Source organism: Misgurnus anguillicaudatus, chromosome 23 (assembly GCF_027580225.2).
Source record: "Misgurnus anguillicaudatus chromosome 23, ASM2758022v2, whole genome shotgun sequence".
Lineage (NCBI taxonomy): Eukaryota > Metazoa > Chordata > Actinopteri > Cypriniformes > Cobitidae > Misgurnus > Misgurnus anguillicaudatus.
In genome coordinates, this window is record NC_073359.2 from 16,915,119 (window position 1) to 16,937,592 (window position 22,474).

General features: G+C 36.8%; 1 protein-coding gene across 1 annotated transcript; it reads right to left on the reverse strand.

Annotated features, from left to right (window-relative positions):
- Nucleotides 1-2,559: 2,559 nt before the first annotated feature.
- On the reverse strand, nucleotides 2,560-22,474 carry plpp2b (phospholipid phosphatase 2b). Its single transcript, XM_055217846.2, has 6 exons — nucleotides 22,123-22,474; nucleotides 7,241-7,392; nucleotides 5,933-6,195; nucleotides 5,775-5,832; nucleotides 3,604-3,780; nucleotides 2,560-3,449 (listed from the first exon to the last, which is right to left on the reverse strand). The coding sequence occupies exons 1-6, from the start codon at nucleotides 22,181-22,183 to the stop codon at nucleotides 3,297-3,299; spliced, it is 864 nt and encodes a 287-aa protein (XP_055073821.2). The 5' UTR covers nucleotides 22,184-22,474; the 3' UTR covers nucleotides 2,560-3,296.

Consider the following 22,474-nt stretch of genomic DNA (forward strand, 5'->3'; position numbering starts at 1 on the left):
ACTTTAAAAAGAAACTTTTGACTAAATATGTTTCCATATTGTGACACAAAACAAACCCAAAATCAGCTATCAGGAGAATGACCAACAATACAAAGCCAAAGGGTGGTGTGAAAACTGACCTAGATTATACCCAGAGGGAGAAAGTTGGGAAATTTATTTTGACATCATCTAAATACCAAAAACCAATCTCGCATTAGCCAACAGGCATCAGGCCAGTTGGAACCCACAAAATAACAACTTGCATTTGAGGTTAAACGAAAGCAACACCATGCAGAGGAGCAGGAAGATTTCGTGCTAAGCTTAGGAACACAAGGGTAGGATGGAAGCATTGTTACTACCCTGGCTCATATTATAGTGCTAGGGTTGGGTTTAGGCCCGCCCAGTCAGCACATCCACCAAAACACAACCCTTATATTTATAATTCTTATAATTTTGTATATAAGATGTCATTTGTATAATATGTAAATATTAATGAGAAGACAATTATAAATGTGCCTAAAAGTAAACACTGATTTTACAGCAGATTGAGCACCTTAAACTTGTTTTAAAAGTGTGATTTTAATAATGACTTTAACATCAAAACTTAGTGTTTTAAAAACTCGAAAGATAACAGATAAAACATGTCGCTTTTCTACTGACATTTTTACACTTGGGTGATTCTTGCGAAATTAGACTTACGAGGTGTCATGAAACATTTTGATAAAAAAAGTAAAAGCAAAGTAAGAGTATCAAAATAAGGAGCATACAGTTACAAACATCTCTTCATGTACTATTTTGCACATGATTTCAAATGACATCATACAAACCAATTTTGTTGTTTTTTCCACATTTAAGGGGAAAATTTTCATTACCGCAACGTGTTCATTACTGGATTTGGGTTCTTTGACATGGAAATAATATTTATAATTTAAAAATCTAAAAAATAAAAAGCTTCAGTGCATGTTATACTATAAACATTTACAGTAAAGAAACATGTGGTATTTGGTGATCATTGGTAAATGTAGAGGCAATAATAAGGAATATAAATGTGTCCAAGAAAAATTTTCTCATCCTCCGCAACAATTTTCAATCATTGTTTAAGCCATCAATGAACTAACATTGTTGGTAGGGACATAAATGATTGTGACACCAGATGGCTACCAGGTAAGCAGTTCTTATTTTTTAGATAAAAGTGGAAATTTTGTTTGTCATAGTACCTACACAACTTTTTCGTTCTTATTAACGTTTGTAAATGCATATATTTAATGTAATATCATGTTGCGGTAATGATAATTTTTATAATGATAATCTAAAAATTTTTAATAATTCTATAGGAAATATTTTTTAAATCCTCTAAAAATAATAGTAAGTTCAGACCTTAATCTTATGTGCTAAAAAAATAGGCTTTATAGGCTTTTAAAAAATATCTGATTCTGGACACCTTCTAAGTCTGGATTTCGTGAGAATCACCCACTTGACTACTAGAGCAAAAAGTGAACAAAGTGAAATAATAACACACTTGTTTTTGCGTTCACACCTAGACTTAAAAAACATGGATTCAGATCTCATTTCAGAATAAAAGGTACATAAAAGGTACAAAAGTTGTCAATGGGGCAGTACCTTTTTCAAAAGTACCATTTTGTACCTAAAAGATGCATATTGGTACCTTTGAGGTAGGTACCATCCCAGTAATAAAAAGAATGTGCAGTTTGTCAGTTTTATTTGTTATAAGTTTAGCTAGATAAAAATAATATTATATAATATACATCATTTCTAATGGAGGACAAACGTCTTTATTTAAAAAAAAAACCTTTTATAGTCAGAGCTAAAGCTGAATAAATGGTGGAGACTTGGCTAATGCTGTACTGAAATAAATGAAAAGTGATAAACAACCTGTTAAGTACCTCTGGATAAAAATGTATTTACTGGATATATAAAAAATGAACTAAAGATGTGCTGACATCTTTTTACTAGCATACAAATAAAATATTAAATTTTTGCACCTATAATGCAAAATCCACTTTTACTAAATGTTTTGACATAAATGTGTATTGGCAGTGTGTGAACAAAATCACCCTACAATGAAAAAAATCCACCCACAGTCTCTTTAAACATGCCGTTTTGATTTTTTGTTAATGTGATGTCACACTGATAAAGCCCCGCCCACGACAACTCACTGCCGGTCCTGCACACCAGTTTCCACTATTGGCAAGTTGTATGCTGTCGGCCATATCTCAATAGTGAGATACTGTTGTCTCCGACTGTATTAACAGGATTCATATCTATTTTACCTGAATGTGCTCACTGACTCTTGTTGAGCAGCAGCTAATTTGCATTTAAAGGTACAGAGCAAATTTTTGCTCCCAACCAAATAGGTGCATTTTGGAAATGCTATTATAAATGATCTGTGGGGTATTTTGATCTGACACTTCACAGACACATTTTGGGCACACCTGAGACTTATATTACATCTTGTAAAAATGGGTATAATAGGTGCCCTTTAAAAAGTCATAGCTGGATTAACTGGAAATGTAGTGTAGATATACAAACTGCCATTTACCACAATGACAAACAAGCAAATTGTTATTACAAATATTTAATACAAATTTGGACAAAAGCAACCAACAAGTTAAAACAAAAGTTCAATAAAGCCAGCTTTTTAAAATGTAAAAATTAAAAAGACAGAAGCATATAAGGCTTGCAAAAGCTGTAGTGGTATCTTACGTTTAAATTTTAAACAGGGGAACAAAATCCTTACAATACAATTTAATTATATTATTTTCTACTATTTTGCAGTCAGCATTGGGTGTCCAAACCTGTTTGGAAGCTGGGCCAGATCAATCAAGTATCAGGATTGAAGAGCACAATATTTGGGGAATGAACAATAAAAAACTTAGTAATATTCACCATTTAAATCACTTGGGTTCGTCGGATGATATAAAAAAAAGGCAAGCCATTTTGTAAGTTAGTTCAGCAAGATTTTGTATAGCTCAGTGAAAGAAGATTCATGCGTCATATACAAGTTCATATAAAACCTGGTCCAGCATACGGTACCAACCTAAAAAACTTGATTCGGTCCCCCAACATCTGGAATCCTCTGCAAATCATTTTGATTAAAATAAATTGATTAAATATATTTTTATATATATATATAAAGTCTTTCTTTCACACAAAAGGAATGAAAGAGACGCCAAAGGTTTTTTTTGAGGAGGCTGGTGCTGCAGGACTATTTGTGAGCATGTGCAGTCTTGCTCCGCCCCCTTCCGTCAGTCCAGTGGTTTATGGGAGCTGTAGTGCGGGTATTCAGCCCCATTTACTCACACGGGTCCAGAGTAGTTGTAATGGTTATTGTGTTCCCTCTCTCCCAAATGTAGGCTGGGTTTCCGCTCTAAAGCCTCTCTTTCGGGTATCTCTGTACTTGAGCACTGTGGTAAAGGGCGAACCTTGAAGAAATCTGATACATATCTCACCTGCAAGAGATAGAGACGATTAAAAGCGTGAACCACATTCCAATGATATGTTTCAAACCTGTATACCAGTGTTTCTGGTAGAAAATAAAGCCAGCGTTGGGTGTGAGTCCTAGAAACAGAAATCAAGTGCACAGGAGATAAAGGTGCGACTTACTGTAAGAATCGCGATGAGCGCTCCCTGGAGGAGTCCAACCAGTACGTCGCTCCAGTGGTGTTTATAATCGGACACGCGGGTGTATCCTACGTACACAGCAAAGGCCACCAGGAAGAACTGGATGGTGGGTCTGAGGAGACGGGCCCATTTTGCGTTCAGTCTCGCCTGAACGTAAAACTGCAAGAGAGAGAGAAAGATGATATCTATAAAGTTATATCTAAAAAATGTAAGCCATTTATCCTGATGCCTTATAATTATACATCCAACCTTTACAAGTATAATATAGTATATAAAATAAAGGAATTTTGCTTAAAGTTTTGGGGGGGACATGATGCGTCTGAAACTGCCTACTTCCATACTATATAGTAGATTAAAAGCAGTAGGCGAGGCGAGTAATATGTCCACATTTTATTCGAAAAAACAGTAGGCGAAACATACCAGGATGACCTACTACTCCCGATCCCGAAGTGTTCATTTGATGGACACTTTACTATTCCGTGAGCCCCCGGGAGAGGAGGCATCCAATAAAAAAGAAGGATAGGCGTTGTTTTATTACAAAATGTCAGAAAGCGGTAACATGGCTCTATTCAAATTCAAATATATTAAACAGCTGTCCCTTGTGATTAAATTGCGCTTGTTTAACATCATTTCAGTTAACGACTAACTTATCTGTCACATAATGTGTCAACATGGCGGATGTAATATGTCCAAATTCATACTATCCATATTCATACTATTCATATAGTACCTACTGTTTCAACGGTCGATGAGTAGGTACTTCATTTAATTCAGTACCTATTGTCACAGTATGCAATTTCGGACGGAGGGATGTCGCTTTTGTTTGGTAGATATAGCAAAGAGGTGCCAAACTCAAACCTGCACATTTGGATTGGCAAGGTTGTAATGACAACATTTGGGATAACCATTACATACATTTTCAATGCTTAATCTTAAAAGGACACTCCACTTTAAAAAAAAAAAATTTATTTCCAGCTCCCCTAGGGTTAAACATCCAAGTTTTACCGTTTTGGAATCCATTCAGCCATTCTCGGGGTCTGGCGGTACCACTTTTAGCATAGCTTAGCATCATCCATTGAATCTGATTAGACCACTAGCATCGCGCTCAAAAATTACCAAAGAGTTTTAATATTATTTCCATCTAAAACTTGACTCCCCTGTAGTTACATCGTGCACTAAGACCAACAGAATGATATTACGCAGTGCCCGAAAATAGTCCCCAGCTATTGAAAGTTACCAAGAGAACTATTTTTGGGCAGTGCGTAATATCATTGCGCCTGCTGCAGCCATGTTACGGCAGCAAAGTCCTTGATTATTACGCCAGAATGAGAGTATAGTTCCTAGCAATATCGGCCTAGAAAATCGCAACATTTAATTTTCTGTTGATCTCAGTACACAATGCAACCACAGAAGAGTCCAGTTCAAATGGGAAAAATATCAAACCTCCCTGATCATTCTCGAGTGCGATGCCAAATGGTCCAATCAGATTCAATGGACCGTGCCAAGCCATGCCAAAAGTGCTAGCGAGATCAGCCGAATGGATTCCAAAACGGTAAAAATCAAATGTTTAACTCTAGGGGAGCTGGAAAATTAGTATATTTTCAAAAATAGTGGAGTGTCCCTTTAAAAAATATTATATTTTAACGACTCTTTTAAGACCACAATGACCTAACCTGGCACTAAGGACCAATCGTAGTGTTAATATTAAACTGGCACACATATTAATGCCCACCCAAACACTGACTGATGTCCATGTTGGTCTTATTATCTAAACTTCACAACTGGATTCAATGAAAAAGAAAGACATTGTCAATGAAAAGCAGATTTTCATTACAGAAATCTAAATGCATTTAAAGAGTGGGACACATGTATGGAAAAAATTTATGATGGAAAACAAAGTTTAGATTATCTCAGATGACTCTTATTACTGTATGTTTATAATAAACCCCATTACTCAGCAAAGTTTGCTTTTTAGTCCATCAGGAAACCATTCTGTAGGAATGATGTCAGACTTGTCTTGACTGAATTTATATAATTTAGTTATCGCTTAAGCCTTAAAGTCTTTCAAACAGGTTTAGCAAACACTCCCCCATCTGCCATTGGTCAGACAGACAGACAGACAGCCCCCAACAAAACTTGATTGTAGCACTCACCGCTAAAAACAGCATACAGTACATCCCAAAAGAGGAGTGCCCTGAGTAGAAGGATAACCTAAAACACACAAATGTATATATAATGTATACATAAAGCTTTGCTAGGTGGTACCATATTTAATGGTTCACATGAAATGCACCAGAGTATGAACACATACCTGGCTTCAGTGACTTCCCGAGCATCACCAGTGCAGTTGATTGCTGCCACGTATCCTTTGCAGACTTTGGGAGCACACACTGCCAAAAAATGTGGCCGTGGTCGCCCAATTGTGTACTTTGCCATGTCTGTCAGTGATTGGCTGACAGCTCCGCCGAACAGGAAGGTGCCCAGCACCTTATAGATGGCTGCCACGTACTGATTAAAGGTAGAGTTGGATGAAACTCTTTTACTGTACACCAGGTACGCCTCACCTGATGATATCTAAAGGGGAAACAGATAGAGAAAATTGTATTGGTTATCTTTGTGATGCAGTTTTATTTAACACTATAAAAAGCAACACTTAAGCGATTTAGAAACGTTTCCTAAGCAGGGTTTACATTAATCCAAGACTAGGCCTTGGTTATATTAGGACATTTAAGTAGTTTTTACAAACATACTTCACAAAAAAACAATACTGGTGTGCATTTTGAGACAAATAATAGGACTGACATATCTTAAAATATGTAAGTACAAGGTGTTTTTAAATTAGAGCAGCTTAAACATATATTTAACTCTGGGACTAGGATAAGCCCTGTCTGGAAAACCGCCCCCATTGACATTATAACTGGGCGTTCACACAGACGCGATAGAGGCGGCAAGCATGGGTGATTTACATGTTAAGTCAATGCAAAGATGCGATTGGGCATGCTGCGGCGCAGATGGCGCGTTCCGCGCGAATTGAGCGCAAGTTGAAAAATCTGAACTTTGGCGGATTTCCACGCCCCCTTAAACAATTAGGACCTTACTGTGGTAGTGACGTGATTACAGGAAGCGAGCAGAGTTTCAGCGGAGTCGCAGAAGCCCATGACGTGAATTTTCGTGTGAATGTCTCGAATGACTGGAATTTCATGCACGGCTTTCATGCGCGAATGAAGCGAGTAAACTTAAAATGTTAAAGCGTCTATGTTGCCGCCTCTAGCGCGGCTGGTGTGAACGCACCATAAGAGTTGGTCGAGCATTCGTAAAAGCAAGAAAGCAAAGGAGACCATTGTAAAAGGTGTTCTTAAGTATGTTAACAGAGTGGTTTACTGCTTTAAAATCTATAAAAATTGCCATTCACAAACAATTCTTTATCCATAATGTTGCATTCCCGAAGAAAATGACTTCTTTGGGAATCCTAAATCCCAGATTTTCAAAGTCTCTCATTGTTCAGCAGTGCTGCGCATAATAAAACCCTCCGCTGTGCAAAGACATGAAGGAAGACTTTGTTGAGGGTCAGCGCGTGACCCTTCATGTGACATCATGGGAGCAATAATGGATGACTTACAATAATCACAGTACAGGTGATGGTGACCACAGCCAGGGTTACGTGTGTTATGGTGTCTTGCCGTAGGGGGTAACCGATGCTCTCATCCTGGCAGTAGATGCCTCGCACGTACGGCTGATACACAATGTTCAGGATGATGAAGGGCAGAGAAGCTAGAGGAAAGAGAAAGAGATGAAATGTAAATAAATGTGATTCATAATGACAAATTATATCCCAATATCAAGAGAAAGAAAATAAGCACATATTTCCATCATCATTTTTATTAAATGTTTAATAGAAACAAATTTATATATATATGATAATATTTATTACTGTAAATGTTTACAAAATTAACGGTCAATAAAATTTGGTCACAATGTAAAAAATACATTAAGTTCATAAAAATAGGCTTCATTAAGATGTTAAGCAAAATCATTCTTCATTGCAGGGATTTATGGTTGAACGATAACATAAAATTCAGCCAAAATCGAACACTTCCCTAGACGAAAAATAAACACCGTCTAAAAAGTACGAAAATTTATCATGTTGCAATTAACTTCCACTTAGGCAAAAAAGGCGTTTCCATGAAATCCAGATGCTATTTTTAGCTAAACCTGGCAGGCATCCAGAGATTTCAATCTGAATTTAGTCGTGGAAGCTGTATTAGTGAGTCACATGGAAAAGATTGGTCCCACAGCCAGGAGTAAATCATCTGACCGGACAATCTTAACCCAAAACACGTTGTGAGCCCCATCACAAACATGCCCCTACACACCCACAGCCCAGACATCCCTGCCGCCACTGCTTAGTAGGTGGACTGATGTGGTTGTAGATGCACATTTGTTTAATGACTGGAAAATGTCCTTGGGATATTCGGAAACGTCAGAAATCACTCATCGACCGTGTGAACCTGTGCAAGGCCAGAACGTTTGCATTTCCTGTATTTCCAATTGGTTTTGATAAAGTGGTATATGTTTCTGTTGTATTAATCCCACATAGGTTTCCTGCTAAAAGATATTTTTTAGAATATGATCCTGTAGCTCACTTGGCAGATCACTGGTGGAGCATTGTTAAGGAAAAGTCATGGGTTCGATCCCTGGGATCACACACAATAGTGACATTTCATTAAAAACAGAGGTTGTTTTACATAAAGCATCTGCAAAATGCATAAATGTAAATGTAAAATACCTCTGTGACAAAATCCATCTAGTTCAACATGTTATATTTGAATACATGACAAAAATGGTTAAAATTTTAATTTAGGTATTCAAGAAGCAAAATTAAACTTAAAATGGATGGCCAACATCCCACACAAATGCAGCATTGCTCATTTCTGTTTATTTATACTACTGCAGTGTCATGATGTACAAGAGGACGTATCTCTTTGGGCAAGTTATCACATATTTAACTCTGTTTGTTCTTAATATGATTTGTTGCTTTGACTTAGACTGAGTTATATGTTTATGAATGGCTTATTCTTTAGTACACTGGTGGCAGTATGCTTTCAAGAAGTATACCTTTGCACCTAAAGAGTTCATATTAGTACCAAATGTATGCATATATGTACCTAAAAGTTACATATTAGGACCTATTAAAAAGATACTGCCCCAGTGACAGTTTGGGACCATTTTTTTTACAGTTTTTTCTGACAGTGTATTGTCAACAAGGGTTAGTTAAATGTACACATAACAAGCCCATATTAATATAATTTGACTTTTAAAGTCTTCAAACAGTACCGTGGGATGTCAGATCCATATAAATTATCTCTTCTAAATATGTTTTGTATTTTAAAAATATATTTATAAATATTATGCTTAACAATTGTTTATTTAGTTTCACCAATTTGTCGCTCATTTACTATAATTACGTTATATATCTGCCTCATATCGGCCAATTGACCATACTGCTTTCTTAATATCGGCACCGCCATCAGCCATTAAAAAAAAATAATAATAAAAATCGGTCAACTACTATAAACCACCTTCCATACAAGATTATAAATCAAAACAATAAAACAGCCAACAAACAAAACACACAAACATAGAAATAAATTCTTTAATTTTCTTTTCCCAAATTATAGATTTCACTTTAAAGCTAAATGTACAAAAAAAGTGTAACAATCATGGACAGAACTTATAATAAAACATTGTTTTGAGTTTTTTGTAGTTCTTTGTGGCTTTGTTTTCATGACAACTAAGACTTAGAGTCATAAAGAAGAGTCATAAAAGGATCTTTTAGAAGAAGAGGTCTTTGTGTTGCAAAACAACAGTACAATGATGTGTGAAATGACACTGCATTTCCACACAATGTGGTCTGGACGGTGTTGATGCATGATGACAAACTTTGAAGTAGAAACATTCATTCAATGAATTCAACACTTTTAATTGTTTGATTTAAATCAGGGTTTCCCGTGGGCACTTTGCAGTTTGGGCGGCCCGCCTAAGCTGGGAAACCCTACCGCCTTAACTAGTTTGTAAAATAATAATAATAATAATAATAATTCGCTGCACAAAGGCCGTCAAGTACATCTCGGAGAATAATGCGGACGCTCTTCACACTGTGAGCGGGCACGCGCCGAAATGGTCCGTCACTGTCTGGAAGATAGCAAGTTGATAAAAACGCATGTCTGTGAGAACTGTAAGTGGACTTATGTTTTGGGTTTATTTTAGCCTGTTATTGTATTAGTTCTTGCAAATTTAAAGTAAGTTAGCTGGTGATTTTGTTGTTTGAGCAACCTGCTAGCTAGGTTTCATGTGCCTGTTGATTAGAACAGAATTGTTGAGCGCTCTGCTCGCGTTATTTATGTGCATTATTTACATGCTACAGTAGTTACACTCCTTTAAGATAATGTAATAAATAGTGGGAAATAATTAGTTTTTACAATTTTTGCGCTATCTATCATCATTCGCCAGAAGTTCTACAACATCTGCTTAATTTTGTGTTTATTAACCCTTAATTTCACTTCATCACGCAGCTATTCTCGTTAAAGGTAAAGACATTTAATTCATTAATAATCTAGTATGTGTTCATTTTCTCTCATAGTTTATTCAAAATTAAGTTTTATTTGAGTGTTTTTAAATAAGAATATTTTCATAATTTTCATCATAACGTGTACGCCCATTTGATATTTTTGGCGTATGCCATTTTTGGCTTTTGTATGTACGTAGACTTTTAGTAAGGATCCTACGCACAGTTTTATAAATGAGGCCCCTGAAGATGCATTGCATTTTGTCGCAACGCACATGCGTCCAAAGTCTACGTACATGTACGAGAGATCCTTCTAAAAGTTACACAATGCACCTTTAAAGACCGAAGTATGGTACAGGCATCCGCGAACAGTGCGTGTGACGCAATTTTTACATTGTATGCATAGGTCGCGCAAGCGCATACAGGAATGCGTCAAAAGTCTGCGAGTCCAATAACTTATGCTTTGCAAGGCTGTGTGTTCAACCGTGCACGTCTCTTCATATACACGTAAAAAAGACAAACTACTATGGCCTTAACTGTTACAGCCTCAAGGCTATCAAATGTGCAAACTGAAAACACGTTGTTGCCATTAAAGCACATTTTTGTTTCAGGACTGACAAAGACCCCAAACAATGACTATAGTTTTATCACTCTTTAGACATTCAAGGATCAAGGATTCAGGAAATGGAGCCGAGTTTGGATGAACCTTCCTTTTGCCAGCTCAATACACTCCAAACAAATAAACAGAAATCCCCAATAAAACTGCTTTATTTTTTCTTTTCCTCTCCAGACTCTTGTTTAACTCTTGAACCACATTGCTGGAAAACTAAAACAGATAAGACTAAAAACAAAGAGACTGCTCAACATATCTATGGAAAATGGGAAACTTAATCAAGATAACAAGCAACACTTAAGTCCAACATATAAAATTGTACATATACAACAAAAATACAACAGTATATTCCAGCTCTCATCAGTTAAATTTATAAATATTACTCCTATGGAATGTGACTGTGTACTTTTGGGAATTCAGGCAGCGTAAGCTACATAAAAATTGTGAACATGGCAGAGCTTCAAACAGATTCAGTTCAAAGCCTCACTTGGCAGGTGTGAGCATGGTGGCAAAACAGGACTGGAGGGAAATAGGCGTTAGATACAATCGACACGTCGAGAAAGTCACGATTTACACCCAACACGTTGCAATATTAGGGTTACGTTTATGAGAAATTGAACCTTGACAGCTGCCAGACGTCATTCTTCAACAATGAACCCTGAGTGAAAATTCTTCCATTAGAAGGTACAGGATGTGAAATTTCCTGTTAAAGATTACAGGACTCTATTTTGGTATGGGCTGTTTTTACGAGTCTATACGCTGTTTTTCTTCATGCTATGTGAGTACAAGCAATGTACTGTAACTGTTTAGAGAATAACCATGAAGTCCTAAAGCAGACATTTAAATGCAAAGCAATTTTAGTATGTGAAGGCAACAGCAACATATCAGCATGGAGACTAAACCAAGCTGTCAAGGATACAGTGGTTGTCTCGAATAGCATACTAATAAGTTGTACTATTTCTGACGTATCTAGTATGCATACTAATCACAGTATGCACAATTTCTGTATACTCAGATGACATAACATTTTGTTTAATCGTGCCACTACAGCATATCCCATGATGCAATCCACATAGCCTGATCTTTTTTCCAGAGTGACAAATTTATTACGTAACTTTATTTCGCAACTGCACATGTAGTAACAGAGAGGTATGCAACATTAATGACCTCACTATTTTTTATTAGTCAAGTCAAGTGTATAATACACAGTATATAGTACAAAATAAGTTACAGTATTCCATGCAAAACGCAACCAAACAAATGTTGGCAACGAACGTTGATAAAACCAGCCCACCAATCCTGCAGTCTCCGCCTCTTCATTTACGCTTTCTTTCATGTTTGGCGCGTCTTTCTCCTCCTTTACGAACGCTATAAATACAAAGGGCTGAAATGAAGTGTTGCTTTATTTAGGCTAAACTGATGTGCAGTTACCGTATGTGGAATAATTGGATGGCAATCTAAGTAAACGGTCAGAGTTTGAAATAGTCACACTCTCCCAAAACCATTGGAGGAAACCCAGAGGCATTACTCAACAAATGCGCCAGTTTCATTCACATTTATTCAGCATTCACCACAAGTTTGACGTAATGCTACAAAATGCTATTTTTTGCCACTTTCTATTGCATGCTGAGCTTTACAGCCGAGCAAATTGAGGTGATAATCAAATAACTAGTTGGATTTAGTGTTGGGAACTAACTTACAAAAATGTAATGGTAAAAACAGTAGCTTAGCTGTTAGGGTAGCTTTTCCGCTAAATACTTGTTTCAGGAGGCATCTACACTAAAAATTACTTTTTGGACTTAAATTTTTAAGTTTAATCAACTTGAAATTACAATAATTTTAACTTTCTTGACTAGTGAGGAGTTGCTATGAATTTTAAATATAAAGTTGAATTAGCTTAAGTTATTTCAACGTTATTTTTATAATTTATTGCAGCTTCTTACTAGTCAAGAAAGTTGATTAAAGTCCAACACGCAATTTTTACAATGTAAGCATCTACAACTATCAACAAAATAAGGGGATACATTGAAAAAATTTCAATAATAACTCTCTTTCACATGTGGCATTGAAAACCCCTACAGTTCGAAAAAATCCTGAATCAGTCCCTATACAGAAGACCTTGTGTGGCACTCTGGATCATCATCTTGTAACTAAATATTTAGTTACCCCACTGTTTGTCGGCGTGTTATATGAATTAATCTCATAATTGAGATCCTAAAAGTTTTTGCAGGATAAATCCAGCTTTTGGTTTTGACTAGACCACAGCCTGTAAAGGGAATGGCCTGTTTACTTATTCCCAGCTTTAACCTTCACCCTAAAGTGGTTCGCTGCCTTTCATTATCACACACACCCTCTGTTTTTATCGACAGCTGTGGTTTTACCACAATCCAAGCTAGTTTGTGGGAGAGTCAACAAAAGCAGTTGGCTTTTAACACCAGACTTGATCCAAACTGGCCTCATTTCAATAATACGGGCCGAATCCGTAATGGTCAACTACAACGTTCCTACTCCAGTAGAAAATTAAAAGTTCTTGATGTTTTGTGGCTTTTTTAGGAGGTCCGTGGTAAGTGGTTTAAAAATACAACCCTGTCGCCCCTTAAGTGTGAGTTTTCAGGGCGGTCTGTCTCGACTGCACACCCTCGACTGTAGTTTGGCAAGGCCATCTGACTCATTTGGAAGCTATGTGCTGAGCGTACAACCTTGACAGGAGAGTCTGCAATCCTACTTCAAACCAGAACGCCCTTCTTTTCCCTCTATGCTTTCAACATACTTCATTTTCTATCCATCCCAGCCCCACACCTCCCCACGCTAATGAAAGCAAGACTACTGAACATCGTGACAATTTATAACACTGTGTAGGAAACGAGATTACTGGCTGTCTGCTATAGGAGACATTTAGCAAATGTATTTTACCTAAAATATTTGTTTTTGCTATCAAGGGTAACAGCATCATTATCTAAATAGTCTCATGATGTGACCAATTTGTGAACAATTTTGTTGGTGTTGCAACTGCCATGTCGCGAAACCTTTCAGAACAAGTTGTATCATGACTTGTAATATAATAAATGGGGGTTCATGCAATCTGCAAATTTTTCCTTGCTAGCACAAACCTCTAATGCATGTCTCACAGACAGTTTTAGGGATTGAATCCAAATATGTGGCAATATGTTTTTGAAAGCGGCAAAACTATAATTCTGCGATTAAGAGTCCGGGAGAAAATCCCTGCGATTAGCAATTAGCAATACGACCCGACTTCAAATGATCCAATTAGATCTCAATGGAAAAATTCAAATAGCTCTGCCTTATTTCATTTCAGAAGACGGTTTCACTCGGATATACATCCCCCTGTGGAAAATAAGGCACTACTTCCATTTCATGGCGACATTAATTAAATTATAGTTACAAGATCCACACGACACAACTATAACGCACTTACTCTTAAAGGAATAGTTTATTCAAATGTTAAAATTTTCATAATTTACTCACTCTCATGCCACGTCAAATATATGCGACTTTTTTCAGTTGAACTTAAACAAATACTTATACAATATCATGTTATGATTTTTAATTGGGGTCAATATAGTAAAGCTCCAAAAAGCACATCCATCAATCATTAATGTAAAAAAACCCAATGGGTTAATAAATGTTGTATGAAGGGAAACAATACATTTGTTAGAGAAAACAATTCATATTTTAAGCTTATTTAGTGATCGTTATGTCACAAAAGTTTGGCAACAGGGATCGTAATGGTAACTAATTTCAAATATGGCGGCACATCAATATTGTTGAATCTCATTGGTTCTTCTTTTGTGTCTCATTACAAACAATCTCAAGAGGCGAGAACCAAAGAACTCAACTTTACCAACGTGCTGCCATTCTGTTGAACTTCTCCTTTAAACAATTACTAAAAGAAGTTTGGATTCAGGCCCGGATTGGCCATTGGGAGGATCGGGAGTATTCCCGGTGGGCCGGTCTGTTTTATTTAACCACAAGGACCAGTGTTGTCAATGCCACCGGTTTGAAGGTTGCTGTCCCTATAAGCTGCCAGCACTGAAAATATTATCCAGCCCCACTCGTGTAATTTGTGGGTGGGAGATATCCCCGCCGCTTTATGTCCAAATTGTCCAAATTGGAAGAATTCTTGCATTAACATCTTAAACGCAGTATGCGCCGTTTTCTTCTGCTTTTCAAAGCACTCGCCTGTGAGTTTTGTTTCAGACGTGTCTATATTTAAGGATGCTTTCCAGGCTTCAAGATTTAAAATAAACTTGAGCGCGACTTGATGCGAACACCCTCTAAAAGAAAAATTATCTACAAATCGTAATCGTAAAGTCATAGATTAACAATGTAACAATGAATCGTCTATGAATATTCATTGTTTATTGTCTATTGCAAAAGTAACAAAAGCAAAATTAGTTATTGAAAAAACTAGGTAAGTTTCATATAAATATTATCTTTTCTCAAGTAAAACAAAATTTTGAAAGTCTATTATATATTTGTTCTACCTTACGTTATTTGGCACTATGCATGATCCAAGTATTTTTCCATCTGTTTTCCCTGCATACTTGATAAATCTTAATAAATGGTAGGGCACAGATGTATTTTAAGATATGTCAGTGCAAGTTGTTTTCAGTTTGGACAGCTCTTACATTTAGTTTAGTATACTAGTCTAATCCCTGTCTGGGAAACCGCCCCGATAAGTTTTTTCCACAGTGTCTGAAGTTTGCTTATTGTCGTCGCATGCATTTACGTCCTGTTCATGATCTTAACTTCTGCGTGGATAGTGAGTAGCACCCTGATCTCTGCTTCAGTCCAGTTTGCAGATATTTCTCGTCGTGAATGTTAATCTGCAATCCCCTGTGTCAAAGAGCTGAACGATATATTCTTGTTGCGATGACACGCACGTCCTCACTAAGGCACGCCCTTACGGCATTGTTTTTGCCTTAATGAGTGCATTTACATGCACAGTCTTACGCCGATTATGCTTAATAAACTGACAACGTGGGGTCATGTAAATGCATAAAATGGTTTTCTTTAATCGGGGAAAGCCCATAAACGGCGTAAGCAAAAACCGATTGGCACAGGTAGTTCTTGCTCAAGTCATTACCCCAATTTCGCATGGCATGTAAACAACTTAACCGGCTTTCTCACGGTTTTGTCCATGTGCGCATGTCTCCGCGTGTGAAAGATAAACGCCAGACGCGGAAGTAAGTGCAAAGTAACGCATAAAAGTCTCTGCTCTACTAAAGCAGTGATAACTGATGTTATATTTACAGGTTATGGAGACACGAAAAGAGATAAAACAATATAGCTTAAAGGTGCAGTGTGTTAATTTTAGCGGCATCTAGTGGTGAGGTTGCGAATTGCAGCCAACGGCTCAGTCCACTACTCACCTCTTGCTTTTGAAACACATAGAGAAGCTACGGTAGCCGCCACCAGACAAACATGTCATCATTGGAGACAACTTAGTAAAAAAGTTTGTCCGTTAAGGGATTCTGTAGAAACATGGCCGCACAAAATGGCGGCTTCCATGAAGGGGACCCTCTGTGTATGTAGATAAAACGTCTCATTCTAATGCAATAAACACATAACGGTTCATTATGAAAGGTCTTTATACACCCCTGATAATTTAGTTTTGTATATTATTTTGCATTTCTGTCAAGAGATCCTTCTAAAAATTACACACTGCACCTTTAAGACAGATATGCCGTCTGCTTTTTGATCGACTATTATGTACTATAGGCGATGACGTCACTACCTGCGAGAAACCTGACAAATCTCCAAGTCCCATGTAAACGCAGTTGTCTGCATAGCCGGTTTATTGATTCGCATGTAAATGCATGAAAAAAGTTTTTTATAATAAGCAGATTTTTGATAGTTATCCGCTTATTCTGTGCATGTAAATGTACTTATTGTTACGTCAATGTTACTAGGTCCCCTTTACGGGAGTGATCCCAGAACATTTACGGGAAGTGTTCACATAGAAGGCTCCCTGCCAATTTAACAGAAATTTTGGGGGATCAAAGTGTTGTGAATGGGGTTAAACTGAAAGTTCAAAAACTTTACTCATACATGTGCAGAACTGTATGTTCTGCTTTTTACTAGTTTAAGTTTACTGGCTACTAAGCACCACAAACAAAACTCTGAATCATTCAAAGATTCACATTTGACTCAATCCTTTCTTTGTCTGGCACAAATCACATGAAATCTCATGACTGAGGATGTCTGTAACGATGGAAACACTGTCATTATCCCACCGTGAAACCCTATGAATGCCTGACTCATTAAAATGACCAAAGAAAGTCCTTTAGTTTTGGGCCAAATGCTCATCTTTGTGATAAACACAGAGGATCGTGCCAGAGCTCAATGCCACTTTCACTAAAAAGCAAAAAAATGCTGATCCTGCAAGCTGCATTTCAGTTTTCAAAACCGACACATATCTGTGTATAACCAGAAGTATGTAAAGTCTTACAGAATGCCTACTCCACCAGCATGCAGGGAGCAATAAAATACAAACTGAGCAGAAGCGACAGCCAGACTGGATTTGTGTAGAGGGAAAGTTTACTTAGACAAGGGAAAAAGAGAGCAGAGGGTGGGGGACTGGATTGAATGTCAAACGCTGGGCTGGGAAAAGGATATAAATGGCCAGAAACGCTTACAGAATTTCTCCAGTAGCTGAACTCAACTGGATTTGGGGAATTTTTGTTGTTACTAAAGCAATATGAGAGGCTGATATTTATTTTACAATGACTGAATTATTCCACCTGCACTTGGGAGAATTTTTGGCTTTGCCGCAAGGCTAACATCTCAAATTAACAGGAATTTAAACTTTGGTTTGAATTTCTTTGTAGACCAATCAAAAACCCATAAACAATGATATATGGTTATGCAAAAGAAGATATAATTGGGTAGGTCTATTATCATTAAAAGAAGACATGCTGAACTTATTGTCCATCCTTCTCAGAAATGCCCTTGTTTCAACACATGAATATTTCATTTTTTTTCCTTTCTTTTTTTTAGCAGAAAATAGTTTAAGAGTTAAAAGTTTAATAGGGTTTAGTAATTGTTAAATTATTAGTAACATTATTATATTAGACAATACATTATTAGTTTTCAAACCAAACATGAAAATAATAACCCCATTTTCTCAAGCCAGTGTTCATACAGAAAGCATAAACTTTAGTAGACTATATATATTTATCGGTTTGGCCGACCCTTTTATCTAAAGTGACTTACAGTGCATTGCAAGCTTAAACATATATTATGCAAAAGTCTTAGGCCCACCATGCCAGAATTAAATTAGTTGTTTTTGCAATGTTATAGTAATCACATAATTGTTTCTCAGAATACATCCAGAAAATATAGGAAATGTGTATTTAGTATTAAAAACTGTATAAAAATGTAAAGTGATGTATCACTTGATCAGTAGCAGGAAACTGCAGGATCTCTTAAACCTAAATAAAATTAAATCCTAATTTCTAATTTTAAAGAAATTTGTCTTCATTCTGCTCAAGAACTCTCAAGATGTGTTTAGTGCAAAGTGCTGGGCAAAGATTAATCGCATACAAAATAAAAGTGATTGTAACAGAATATACAAGTGTGTTCTGAGTGTAATTATTATGTTCACTGTTAGATTTAAAGGAACACGCCCACATTTTGGGAATTTAGCTTATTCACCGTATCCCCCAGAGTTAGATAAGTCCATACATACCTCTCTCATCTCCGTGCGTGCTGTAACTCTGTCTGACGTAGCCCCCGCTAGCTTAGCTTAGCACAAAGACTGGAAATGCATGGCTCCAGCTAGTATACTGCTCCCAAAAAATGCTGTGACAAAATAACGCGATCATTTTCCTATTTATGTGTTGTGATTTGTATAGTCAAACCGTGTACAAATAACAAGGTGATATGAGACACAGCGATCTTTTAACAGTATACATACTGAGAACTATATTCTCTGAAGACGAAGCACTGCCGCATGGGCGGAGTGATTTGCACAACTCTGACCGAACTCTCTGCTCCTCACCAGGGGCTTCTCGTGTGCTGCGAGCAGATCACTCCGCCCATGCGGCAGTGCTTCGTCTTCAGAGAATATAGTTCTCAGTATGTATACTGTTAAAAGATCGCTGTGTCTCATATCACCTTGTTATTTGTAAACGGTTTGACTATACAAATCACAACACATAAATAGGAAAATGATCGCGTTATTTTGTCACTTATTGGGAGCAGTATACTAGCTGGAGCCATGCATTTCCAGTCTTTGTGCTAAGCTAAGCTAGCGGGGGCTGCGTCAGACAGAGTTACAGCACGCACGGAGATGAGAGAGGTATGTATGGACTTATCTAACTCTGGGGGATACGGTGAATAAGCTAAATTCCCAAAATGTGGGCGTGTTCCTTTAACTGTGATTTCTACAGTTATTTACCACAAAATGCCCAGTAAAAAACATCATTTTCATTTCCAGTGCATTACTTTAATATGCATTGCATTATGGGTATTAACATTTAATTAACAGTGATTTACTGTATGTTTTGAATTTGCGGTAGACTGCTGTAAAACAACAGCAGTAGTGCTACTGTAGTTGAATAAAACAGTGCTATAAAAGCATATAAAATGGAAAAATAAAATATATCTATGAAATTAAATACATTTTATTTGTTATGCCTTTAGCAGTGAAGCAAATTTCAAAATGTGAATTGTTTTTCAGCAGTGTAAATAATTTATTGAGAATTGTAGATAGAAACAAGAAAGGGATTATGGATAAATGCTTGACCGTCAAATTTGAATTTGACCTCAAGACTTCAAAACACTAGCAACGCCAGATTTCGCTCCTCAGGGTGTCGGGAGAGTGACAGAAGAGGCTACTTGAGGGGTGTACCGAGTAACTTTTATTAAGTGACTCGGACCTACGACACGGGGGACCCGGGTTCGAATCCCCTTCAAGACAATATTTTTTTTAAACTAGGTTACAGTAAGGGTATTATACTGTAAAATGGAACTGCGGTAAAGGTATCATACTGTAAAAAACATGTACAGTTATGGTACTGTAATGGGGCAGTTACAGTAACTCACTGGCAACAAGTTTCCAGTGAGTTACCGCATATATGCAATAAAAAGTCTAACAATATAAATACACACACACATTTATGTATGTATTTAAGTAGGGCTGCATGATTAATCTTATTTTTATCATGATAACGATATGCGTGACCCACGATTAATTAATGACAATCGTTGCGATTAATGTGTAAAGACCAAGCACAAAACAGACAGTCTAGAATCAAGCAAAAAAAAAAAAAACTGAACTGCTTTAAATGCAATAGTAGTACAGCTGTAAGGAATCTGTGTAAGGAGTTTTTTTTTTGTTATTTCTGCGGATTTCTTTTGTAAAATCTATGCAGAATTTTGCAGAATTATTTAAAATGTTTTAAAAACATTTAAGAGAATGGGATCTGTGAATATTATAAAACAATAAAATATTTTATAATATAGGCCTATAAAATGTATATAATATTATATACATGGTTGTAAAGTGTAATAAAAATACTGAAGTAAATAAGAAATTATCGTAATTTTTAATCGTGATCAAAAGTTTGAGCAAAACAATCGTGATCATCATTTTTCCTGTAATCGTGCAGCCCTATATTTAAGAAACATTTACGTGTGTATTTACTTACTTATTTAAACACACCGCTGGGTTAAAATTGACCCAATGCTGGGTTGTTTTAACCAACATGTTTTACCCCATGATTGAGTAATTTTTAACCAAGCATAGGGTCATTTTAACCCAGCATGTCTTTTGTCCAATATTTACCCATTATGGGTCAGAAATAACCCAGCCATAGTTTAAATGAACCTATGCAGGTTAAAAATGGCTGGGTTATTTTTAACCCATATTAGGTCAATATTGGACAGAACACATGCTGGGTTTAAAATGACTCAATGTTGGGTTGTTGTTATGCAAGCATGCATTATTAATAACCCAGCAGTTGGGTGTAAACAACCCAGCATTGGGTCAATTTTAACCCAGCAGTGTGTTTTGTCCAATATTTACCAAATATGGGTTAAAAATAACCCAGCCATTTGTAGAGTGACACAGTCTGTCCTTGTCCATAACATGAAGAGTCATCACTCCATCAAGATAAAGTTACCTTCACAATGATAAACGTCTAACCTGAGACTGAAGGTGAAAGATTGAGCCAGGTGCTCAAAGATTTGAGGACAGACACAACATTAGAGACTTTAAGGTGCAGGTGCAGTCAACAAGTAACTTCATCCTGTTCACGTCATAGTCGGGTGACCTCATGCGTTTGAAGAAAACAGGCAAAAACACACCACTTCCAAAAGGAAGCAATGTTTTGCAATCACATTAGCATGGCAGCACAATTTCTCCACACAGGGTCAACGACAAGACACAAAGTTTACGCGTATAAGTCGGTATTCCAGGAATAAAGCCGTAAATGCAAAAAGAGGAACATTTCTGAGGCTGTACGAGCTGCCAAACACTGCGGGAAATACTGACAGCCTTGGATCACATTTCCATAACCAAATATTCGACTTCCTGAACCTGAACGCATGAATGTATCCAGCAAAATAAGGGGACAAGAAATGAGGACAAATGCAACATTTCTACTTTTCTACATGAGTAAACACACCTCCAAATATATACGAATATGAAAACTTTCCAAGGCACTACACAAACACACTTAACATAATTACAAACATTTAATGTAATCCAGTGCATATATTACATGTAAATTAAATGTCAAGTACAGATGCTTAGACAGATTTCTTAAGAGGAATGTCAAGTTGTTACAGCAACTGCCAAAGCAGTTTTGCATGGTCTTGTTCTTATGCAAGTTTGAAGAAATGAGGAAAACTATCTAAGCCAGTTAAAATCAAATTAGATAATATTGATTTATATCAACACCATTAACTGTATACTTAAGTTAGTTGGTACACTGTATTGCTGTACTTCACATAAAACTAGGCTACTTTGCAATATTTGTCTCTTGCACGACAGGACTCTGAACTGTAATACGATAACAGGTTACTGCATTTTAAACACCTTCTCTTAAATAGGAACATATATGTTATTATTTCAATTCAATGTGTGTTATGCAACCCAGTTACATAATAAATTATATTTGGAAAATGTGAAAATATAAAATAAAAACTCAAAAAAAACTTTGACTGAACATGTTTACATTAGAAAAAAAGGTTGAATTAGTCAAAGGAAGTGAATAAGAGAATAGAAGTGAAATAAGGAATGGATGTGAATTACTGAACTGAAACATACATACAAATTTAAACTCGCTTAACTTACCTACGGCAACACACAACACGTCCACGACGACGAAGAGTTTCCTTTTCCCCAAATCCGTCATAATTTCTTCAAACTGTATGCAAGTTTTAAACTAGAACGTCACTTCATTTATTATGAATGTCAACGATAATCCACTTGGGAAAAGGACAAACAAACTCAACGCAACCAGTATTGCGAGTTCTTCCGGCTCCGCTTCACTACCTGCCCTGTATGGATGCGCACTTTACTTCATAGGTGTCGGGGTGAAGTACGCAACTTTATATGTCTAAAACTTCAAAGTGTGCTGATGATAATCCCCCGCAGGAGCGCATATTGTTACTCTGTTTTTTACTCCTCCGGTTGGTATTTGAAG

Bases quoted from the DNA above. Each gene is read 5' to 3' on its own strand.
- plpp2b (XM_055217846.2), bottom strand. From the start codon at position 22,183: ATGACGGATTTGGGGAAAAGGAAACTCTTCGTCGTCGTGGACGTGTTG. The intron at 5,833-5,932 runs GTATGTGTTCAT...TGTGTGTTTTAG, and splicing joins CGGGAAGTCACTGAAGCCAG to GTTATCCTTCTACTCAGGGC. The intron at 3,450-3,603 runs GTAAGTCGCACC...TATCTCTTGCAG, and splicing joins CGCTCATCGCGATTCTTACA to GTGAGATATGTATCAGATTT.